The 9981-nt window shown below is 41.9% G+C and overlaps 1 protein-coding gene across 4 annotated transcripts; it reads left to right on the top strand.

Moving 5' to 3' along the window:
• The first annotated feature begins 318 nt into the window (after positions 1-318).
• LOC131218593 (protein root UVB sensitive 4-like) lies at positions 319-8914 on the top strand. 4 transcript variants are annotated; one of them, XM_058213224.1, is made up of 11 exons: positions 367-1752; positions 4407-4553; positions 4655-4801; positions 5278-5340; positions 5424-5500; positions 6216-6321; positions 6494-6593; positions 6726-6877; positions 7365-7430; positions 8315-8610; positions 8721-8914. In XM_058213224.1, the coding sequence occupies exons 1-10, from the start codon at positions 1297-1299 to the stop codon at positions 8552-8554; spliced, it is 1554 nt and encodes a 517-aa protein (XP_058069207.1). In that variant the 5' UTR covers positions 367-1296; the 3' UTR covers positions 8555-8610; positions 8721-8914. The 4 variants fall into 4 exon arrangements, with proteins under 4 accessions (XP_058069210.1, XP_058069208.1, XP_058069207.1 ...); XM_058213227.1 differs by lacking the exons at positions 8315-8610; positions 8721-8914 and adding an exon at positions 8116-8308 and having other exon boundaries at positions 319-1752; XM_058213225.1 differs by lacking the exon at positions 5424-5500 and having other exon boundaries at positions 363-1752; positions 6555-6593.
• Positions 8915-9981: the final 1067 nt, after the last annotated feature.

Below are 9981 nucleotides of genomic sequence, written 5' to 3'. Positions count from 1 at the left end.
GACTCGGATGGACTTGTTCAATCTAGAGTCCAGTCACGACCTGCCCGACTTAGGGAGTGTGATGTACACAAGTGAATCAGACTCATCCGAATCTTAAAACCATGAATCCATCCGTTGATCAATTGAGCCACACGTGCACAAAGAAATCTGCGGTGCCTAATTAAGGATCGGAATGGCAATTTTGTAGTATCAAATATTGGGCCGGTTCCAGTCAGGCTAAAAATAACCAAAGCCCACTCCAAAAGTTTGACGGGCCATACAGAGCCCAAGCCCACCCACAGGCCCAGCTAATATGTCAAAGCTCGGTCTATGGCCGGGATGGGCTCGCCCCGGGCATTGCCAGCCCTAAGCATGACCCGGTTCGGACCGGGCCGTCCCTACTAAGCTGATGCCCGGTGGAAACGGATTGTGAACTGAGTAAACTCACCATCGTGATATCCACGCCGTCCATCAGTTTTACTAGCTCATTTTAGAGCACAAGTTCAAAATAGAAGCATATCCAAACCTCAAAATATACCACGCCACGGGAAGCATTGCGAATTGAACACTTATGGTTAAAAACTTTTTGTGGGACTCAGAAGTTTTGGATCGAGCTGATATTTGGGTTTTCGCTTCATCCATATCTTTATGACCTTATCAGCAGATTGGATGACAAATAAAAATCACTGTGGGCTCTAGGAAGGTTTCAACGGTGGATGTCATTATCCCTACTATTTCCTGTGGTGTGGTCCACTTAGGCGGTGGGTATTCATCAATTATAGATTCCTGCCCTAATATGATCTAGAAAAATGGATGAACGGCGTGGATAAGACACATACATCCAAGGTGGGCCCCACATAGTTTACTCAGTACACAATCTGCTTCCAGATGTCACACGTGTGAGCAAAGACGTGCGTGTGGCTTTCGCTGTTAAAACCCTGAAATGAGCTGGAAAAATGGACTATCGGCGTGGATAAGACGCATACATCCACGGTGGGCCCCACAGAGTTTACTCAGTACGCAACCCACTTCCATGGTTGGTCCAGATGTCACACGTGTGAGCAAAGATGTGCGTGTGGCGTTCGCTATTAAAACCCCAGATGGAAAATCGGATGAACGGCGTGGATAAGACACGTACATCCACGCTGGGCCCCACAGTTTACTCAGTACGCAATCCGCTTACATGGCTGTTTCATATGTCACACGTGTGAGCAAAGGCGTGCGTGTGGTGTTCGCTGCTAGAACCCTAAACCCCATGAAGATATTCAAAAAGAGGGTAAGAAACGGAAACAAAAACACCCACACAACCGTTTTCTCATGCAATCTTCACACCACACTCCATCCCATTCTTCTCCCCTCCCTATCCCATGGAAGAAAACCCCCACAAATCTCGACCGTCCATCTCTCTCCTTCTCCAAACCATCACCATCATCTTCACCGTCCACCTCCCATCTCAGGCTCATCAACGGACGGGATGGCCCCGCGGAAACTGAACCCCTCCCCATCGTAATCCGCAGAGCGGGAAGGGCATCCCGCTACTCGTGGGATGGGACCCACCTCCGATTGGTCCCTTTTGATTGTGGAGGTGGAGAGTCTCCTGATGATCGGTCGGTGCTGTTCGTTGATGAGATTCGACGGTTATCTCGAATCTCGAGATCAGCGATCCGGAAGCTGTTCGTCCCGCAGCAGGTGCAGCGGAACTACATGGATTATCTGAAGTGGAAGCTCTTGCATAGGGTTTTCAGTTCGACGCTCCAGGTCCTTGCCACCCAGGTGAATTACGGTTCTGCTCCCACACCTTGCAATCTGTTCTCTATTTAGCAGTGTAAATTACTGGATTTTCTTGTTGAGTGGTAAAAATGCAATCTGGAGCTGTGTATGGTTCTGCTCCCACGCCTTGCACTCTGTTCTCTATTTAGCAGTGTAAATTACTAGATTTTCTCTTCGACTTGTAAAAATGCAATCTGGAGCTGTGTTATATGGTTCTGCTCCCACTCCCTGCACTCCGTTCTATATTTAGCAGTGTGAATTACTAGATTTTCTCGTTGAGTGGTAAAAATGCAATATGGAGCTGTGTATGGTTCTGCTCCCACGCCTTGCACTCCGTTCTCTATTACTAGATTTTCTCGTCTAGTGGTAAAAATGCAATCTGGAGCTGTGTACGGTGGATCGTACATGTGGTGGATGTTTGTAATGGACCCCATAGTGGACACCTGAAATTGAATTGATTGGTCAGCTGCAACTGTCTGATTGGTGGCTGTTGGATGGGCGGTTCAAAACAAGTATGGCGAAACGTATGTCCAGACACTCCAACTGACAATGGGATAACCAATCAGGCCAAATGAGGAGGGCTACTTCTCACAAGGAATCCAAACCTTCCAATCCAATCCAAATTGCAAAAGATAAACCACCCAATTTAGCACTCTGACCAAAATAAAAGGGTCTGCAGAAACCTCCGTGTGTCCTCCCACAAAAGCAAGGGCAGAAATGGGGTCCACTTTTGCCACAACCTCATCATGAGGTTATTTTCTCTTTTCCCATTTCCTTTATCATTCAAACTGCCTCTCTCATAGCTATTTCTTTGTAAAAACTCCAAAATACCAATTTCTACACACCCACCCATGAAGTTTCTGGAAACTATAAGGCATGCCACTCCAACCACTCAATGAGAGAGCGTCATGTGTCCTCAAGCATTCAAGAGCTAATAGAAAGGGAACATGTGCATATTTTACTACCATCTATCTCAAAATAACTAAATTGTCATTTTACCCAACTATAAAAAGCCCTCTCCTCCCATATTTCTACCCAAGTCTTGATTTTGGCGAGAAGCCTTCTCCTCTCGCACTTGTTTATGTTATTTTAATAGGTTTCTGACATTCTCATTTTTTCTCCACCATAACTGACCTCTCTCCTTTTACTCCACTCATAATCACACCATAGCCCATGCATACCCATGTGATACGGACTAGAGTAAGTTGAGGATCAGAGAGCTTCAACCATCTTCTCTCTTCGAGGAGTGTTGAGGTTCTTCTTTCTCCACACTCATCTCTAACCAAGGTCTTCAACTGATTCTACGGAAGATCTTCACAGAGTATTATAGTTGGAGGTTTAAGAGCTCTAATCATCTTCTCGCAAAGATGAGTGTCAAAGTTCTTTCTTCTTCATTCATATCTCTAGGCAATTTTATTTTGTATTCTTCTCTTTTATTAAATGCACCACTACCAAGGTGTTCCATAATGGTAACAGTGGCCGTAATGATCACCACTGTTACCGTTATGATATGGGCCCTGTTAGGACTCCCCCTTTTGAAAAAATAAAAGTTAAAAATTGTTTATAAACCATTATAGGCCCATTGCAGGCAGTTACAAATTGTTATGAGTCTATCATTACGGCTATTTTTTATGTTTTTTGTAACGGCCGATTTGGAATTCCATGACCACTACATTTTCCTTCTCATATACCTCTTGTTTTGCATATTTTATTTGCTTCGAGTTACTCTGCAGCTTGAATTCTCAAAATCCCATAAAGTAGAGACTGTATACATGTTTGGATGGATAAGGTGCCTCACACCTTCCTTCATAATTGAGGCCCTTACTCGAAATCTGCGGATGTAAACCACATGGAGCTAAGTGATCAAGACCATCCATCTAGACCCTTGGGTCATTTTGGTTCCATGGTCTCTAGCCTGTTGTCGATTCCGAGACTTTTAGCTATGGTGACTCCTCTCCTTCTTTACCTTTTTTGCTGGAACTTGTCAGTAGGCTTTCTGATCTGTTCCATAGTCCGTCGGTCAAATGGGTGAGATCGTCTGATGGGTGTAGTTCTTTGGTTATGCCACATGGATAGTGGGGCCCACAATTGGGATGGTCTGGAGTGATGAGTTTTGTTTGAAGTATTATGTAGTGCTCGGCCCAAATTAGTGGGCATTTTTGTTCGAATGATCTTCTTTATAGGTGAGACCTACCTTTTGGTGATCAATAGTGTTTGTCTGGCAAACCCCACTATGGATGGTGATGGACAAAAGATGCCCTCCAGTGAACAATAGTAGCCTTTCAATCAGTGAACTTACTTGTAGCATTAGCATGTGGACCATTTGCTTTATTTGATTTCCAACCATCCATTTCCAAGGTAGGCGTTGGTTGCTCGGTTTCTCCACTATTTTTGCAACATCACCCATCCACAGTGGGGCAGCCCACATGAGGATCAGGATCCATTTTTGGTGTCTTTACCTGTACAAAATTCTAGCACGGACTAAAATGCCACTGGCTTTGATTGAACATTGCATATGTTCTCCTCACTGCAGTAATTTGACAAAAAATAAAAGAAGAAGAAGAAGAAGAATCCTTAAATCATTTAGTTTTAGTAGCTGCAAAGAATCATGGTTGCATTAAGATTCTTATGGGAATGCTTGATTGATTGATTTTCAGGCGATGTTTCGAGCCATAGGGATTGGGTCCTCTATGTCCCTTCCATCGGCTGCTGCATTGAATTGGGTGCTGAAGGATGGGCTTGGACGGCTTAGCCGATGCATATACACCGCCAGCCTTGGATCTGCATTCGATGCCAACTTGAAGGCATGAGTATTGTTACTTGTTCTAGAATTCAATCTTTTGGTGGCATTAGAATTAGGTTTAGTGATTGATCTTGCTATGTGTTGTTTTTGTCTCATATGCAGAGGGTAAGGTTCTCAACATCAATCTTATTCAGCTTGAGCATTGGAGTTGAGTTGCTGACTCCAATGTTTCCCCAGTATTTTTTGCTTCTTGCAACTATAGCGAACATTGCGAAATCAATTAGTCTGGCTGCCTACCTAGCAACCGGTGTAAGGTTTCAACCTTCTGTATACTTTTGATTCACTAATATACAGGCCTGTTATACTTACATCAAGTTGATAGTAACAACATAAGGGCCTGTTTACAACACCCCCGAACTTTAGGCTGACCAACTTGTTCACTGGTTTGAATGAGTATGCCATGGTAATGGGTCTGACCCATTGTTGTGGCATTTCATTTTGATGCAGTTTTTGCTGACGGGAGCATTTAATACATTCTGCCGAAATGCCTCCTGCGTTGCAAAACGCAGCTAGGTTGGGCCCCCATTCAAACTCAAATCCCATTGTAGGGTACATCTACAGGTCCTAAATGGAGCCCTCTAATGTCAGTTTGATGTTTGTAGTTGTCACAGGAATGTGTGTTTTAATATGCTTATGTTGCCTCAAAGAAGAAATGAAGTTTTTTTTTTTTTTTTTGTAACCATACTTTTATCTGCAAGACCTTAATATTGCCACCGTATTGGCAGTCTGCCATACATCGGAGCTTTGCCATAGCAGATAATCTTGGTGAAGTTTCGGCAAAAGCTCAGGTACTATATAACATTTGCCTTCAGAATGTGTTGGCCATGTTTTCCCCCCACTTTTTAGACTGAAACTTCTATGTCTATTTCAGATTCAAACCGTTTGTTTTGATAACTTGGGTCTGATGCTTGCTGCTATCTTAAATATTTTGTGCAAGAATAGCCAAAGGTTTCTTCTCCACCCATATTATCTTATTTAATTCTTCTGGTTGAAATAGTGAATATTTATGCAAATGGCATTCTTTTAATGTCCTTATGTTTACAATAAATAAGCTTAAAACAATCTAGTAAAGTCAAGCTTGAATTTTATACTTGCAATTATACATGCAAGCACAACAGAACATGATCTGTACATTGAATAAATAACTTCTGCATCCCTAAGGGGCCATTTCGATCCTTGCATTCTCTCCCCCCCAATCTTTTCCAATCAGGGATTGTTCTTTTCTTTTTTGAAGTATTCCTCTTTCTTTTTTTAATATATAAAACTAACAAACAGATTACAAATTCCCAATCTTCAAAAAAAAAAAAAAAAACATATTACAAATTCCAGCACCTATGACTCCCACTCTAGAATGCAAGCAAACAACTTGACGAGTGACAAATCAAGATTTGACTACTCCCTGTGTTAATATACCCCCAGGATCAACAAATTCCACCATCCAAAGGGCCCCTAATTGCATGCAAAGGATCTTTTGAGCTCAAGCTCACTTATTCCCTTGTGAAACTACAATGTACAGTTGTGACATTTCATGAATCAACCGATTTTTTGCTTTCTAAGGGAGGGAAATATGTTTCTCGATTTACATTTATAGCAGCTTTTGTTTGACTTATAATGCATTGAGAACTATGTTGACATTTTTTTACCTAATGATCGATTCTACAAGGTTACAAGCCACTCTTCCATTGGTTGTATATCCAATTTTCTCCACAATCGACCTGTTTGCTATCTACCAAGGGCTCAAACACGTACATCTACAAACATTAACAAAGGTTGGTGATCTCCAATAATTTTTCTTGCATTGCTCAATCAAAATTTTGAAACTCTATGATGCTTATAGGTCATACAATAGGTTGATTTCAATAGTATAACAGATTCATTCACATTTTTCCTTGCTGTAAACTCCATGTTTCATCCCCTTATATTTTGGATCTTGATATCCAGGATAGGCTAGAGATCATAATAGATAAATGGATTCATTTCGGATTTGTCCCTTCACCTGCAGACGTGAGCAATGAGGAAGGTGTTTTCATGAGCAGTAGAGGTGAGGCTCTAAATGGTTTAGTTTAGCTTCTTTCAAACTATATTTTGGTTGCTCCATCTCTATACACGCTTCTCAAAAATTGAGAGAACATCAATGCTGGAGCTTACAGATGATTGGTGAGGTTTGGATCAGGCAGTGAGTCATGGCCCATCAGAATCGGGTGCATTGATCCCAAGAATATATCACCCAAGTCCTCGATGTTGACTATGCAATCCTTGAGAGGCGAGGATTTCTACTTCATCTGCATGGAGACCTCGTACGTGGGATTGACAAGAAAGCGGCAAGTTAGTAATACCAGAACTCAACTCTTTCCACTAGAGTATTTTTTGGGAGGAAAGCCACTCGATACTCTGGCAAAGTATGACAACATTACTCGTGCTCATGGCACTCTACACATGGATATGGTTACACAACCTCAATCCAAACAGTTCAAATGGTGGCTTCACTGTTTGTTAATCAAAACTGAACTAAACGGATTGTATGGTTTGATTGGAGACCATCAAATTGGTGATTAAAATTAGCAGTCAACTATCCGAATTCAACAAGCAAATCTCCATTCATTGGACATTATGATCATGCACTCAATTTGATATTGTGGGGCCCATAATTTGGACCTCCAAGGTGAGGTACATCTATGCAAGCCCTTGTATAGTGGTGTTGTCATGTGTATGGACCATTCTACTTAGCCAGAGTATCAAATAAATCTTTTATTAGGAGGAACTTTGATTTATATGTGGAACTCATCTGATATATGCGGTGCATAAATTTCAGCAAGGGATTCTCCTTTGTCTACAGGAAAGAGCAGGCAGTACAGATATAGTTGCGGGATTGTTGCAGGTAAAGAAAAAAACATGCAATTAGAAGATACTAATCATATTGTTTGCTGCCCAAAATGCTGCTGGGTTCCACCCAAATGTACATACTCTTCGCCAACGACTTTATTTGACCCGCCTGATGCTGCTTGGACCAATCCAAATGTGCACATACAGACATCATTTGCTATTAGAAGTTAAAACTGTTTTATGATTGGCCTGGCGTCTTTTTATGAGATCAAATTACTTGACTTTGACTCTGTTGCAGTCAAGAAATATACAAATCAAGCAAGTAGCCAAAGTCCCAACAAACTCCACATGCATGGCATGTTGTGGATCCCATCATATATGGGAGATGCCCCAAAAAATCACCCTTGTTTAATGATCCTAACAATCCAATTTGACTCTGTTAGCATAGGCTGTTATTGCTCATTTGAAAACCACCAACTGGATGGCTAGGATCATTTAATATTGGAAGAGTGGACCATGTATGAGCGCTTGATGGGCTGCACCCATCGATCTGTTTAGATTACCAAAAGGTGGCCTTACCTTTGCTGTTGTTGTGTCAAAACAGAAAAGGCTCTTTCGATTGAACATTGTACAATACCTCCTTTGGTATAGCTATCTGGTTTGCACTTACGTCACATTTCGGTTTTCAGCTGATGAAAACTAGTGACTTATGGTGTGCTAACTACTAATTCACCAATCAGATCATAATTCTTTGGTAGGGTCATGAATTTCAACAGTCCTTTTATGAAACCCATGGTGGTAGTTTGATTTATTCTCCTTATTTGACTTTTGGAGAAAGAAAGCCATCAAATCTCCATTTCTAGCCCTCTCACTTCTACATTCCATGTCCTGAGGAATTAGCTTTTAACCTTCATCATAATCGACATGCTACTATTACAGGCATGCCAAGTCCGGAAGGCACTTCAACTGAGTAGGCACAACCAGAAATGCAACTTAGAAGATAGCAGAGCTGAGGAGTCTATTTTCAAGGAATGGTTTGAGGTGGTGGAAGATAGCAGGAGATACGCACAAGGGGAGATCAATCCATTGATGGAAGCAATCTGTAGAACAGGGTGGGCTGTCAAGAACATCTTGCTGAATACACATGAGCAGATACGATATAGCTTTGTAGGTGACTAAACAGGACATGAACAAGCACAATTACAGTGATTTCAGCAATGCCATCAAGTGTAAAGGTAATTGCATCCTTCTATACCTTCTAATTGCATCATCACACGCAGGTTGGTTGGTGGGTGGTGAGTTTTGTTCCTTACCTCTTCTTAATTGTTTATTTTCTCTCTTGCAGGAAGCGGGATCAAAGGAAAAGGAAAAAGAGAAGAAAAACAACCAGGGCACAAACCCGGACCACACATGCATACACACACACACACCATTGTCTCTACGAGTTCAACATATTGCCATTTTTCTTAATGTTGTATTATTTTGCATGTTTTACAGATGAACAGGAAAAAGTAGAAAGAACAAAAGAAACATTCTTTAGGTTGGTTGCATGCACCCCATGTTTCTATTTGATTTCTTTGGGAAATGATTTGGTGGAATTGATTCAGGTGAAACTCCTATGCATCCTAATTTGGAGCCACTGGGAAAGATTTTCCATAATCTCTACAAAATTTTGAGAATTTTGTGAAACTGGGATGAGAAATGATCAGATTCAATCAATGGTACCACAACTAGGACCATACCGTCTTTTCCCACCAACAATCCACTTGGGTAGGACCTTGGTTCCATGTAAACGGTCGGCCCCACTATGTGTACATAACCCTTCTTAAAAGTCAGGCAGATCTGCTTGCTAGTTATGCTGGACTTATATGTTGAGTCAGACTGTTAGTTGCCCGTTGATTCAAGTGGACCACTGGTTTAGTGGAACAGCCTGATTTTTGTCCCAGGTGAACTTCATGGTGGGGCCTACTGTTGTCATGTTACTGATGTTCGACACAAATGGCATGTTGGCAGGACAGAGTACAATTCCACAAGTCTTGCCTGGATGTGATTAGTTCTCAGTTGGGAGTTGTAGGATATAATGGCATTAAGTTTGGATGTATGAGAGTTTGGGAATCAGTTAGCTTGATGTTAAAGAGAATATACAATGAGCCTATCAAACTTGTGATGGTCAGTATTGCCAGTGTCCCAACTTGGGACATAAAGATGATCCAGTCTACAAATACGGTGGGCCCTAGATTTCATTATAAATTTCTGGACATATGCCCAGGCATTGATACCCAATCAAATGAATCCCTTAAGAAATGCAGCCATCCATCCAACTCAATCCGCACCACCTCCAGAGAAGCATGACCCTGAGGGGTACCCTTGAAAGTGCCTCATGGGTAGGGCTGTCAATGGCCTGGGCTGGTTCATCAGACTTTCCGGCCTGGCCTTCTCATGGCAGGAATACTAGGCAGGCTAGGCCTGAAATGGAACACAATGAACATCCCATTGTTTCACAAACCGCTTAGGCACTTCTAATGCTTCTTTTTTTTTTTTAATATGGCCCCTACTGCAGATTGGCAAATGGGCCACAGGTGTAGGTACCACATGTTTAACTTGGA

The sequence above is a fragment of the Magnolia sinica genome, chromosome 11, assembly GCF_029962835.1.
Source record: "Magnolia sinica isolate HGM2019 chromosome 11, MsV1, whole genome shotgun sequence".
Lineage (NCBI taxonomy): Eukaryota > Viridiplantae > Streptophyta > Magnoliopsida > Magnoliales > Magnoliaceae > Magnolia > Magnolia sinica.
This window is presented reverse-complemented; position numbering and strand designations above follow the sequence as displayed.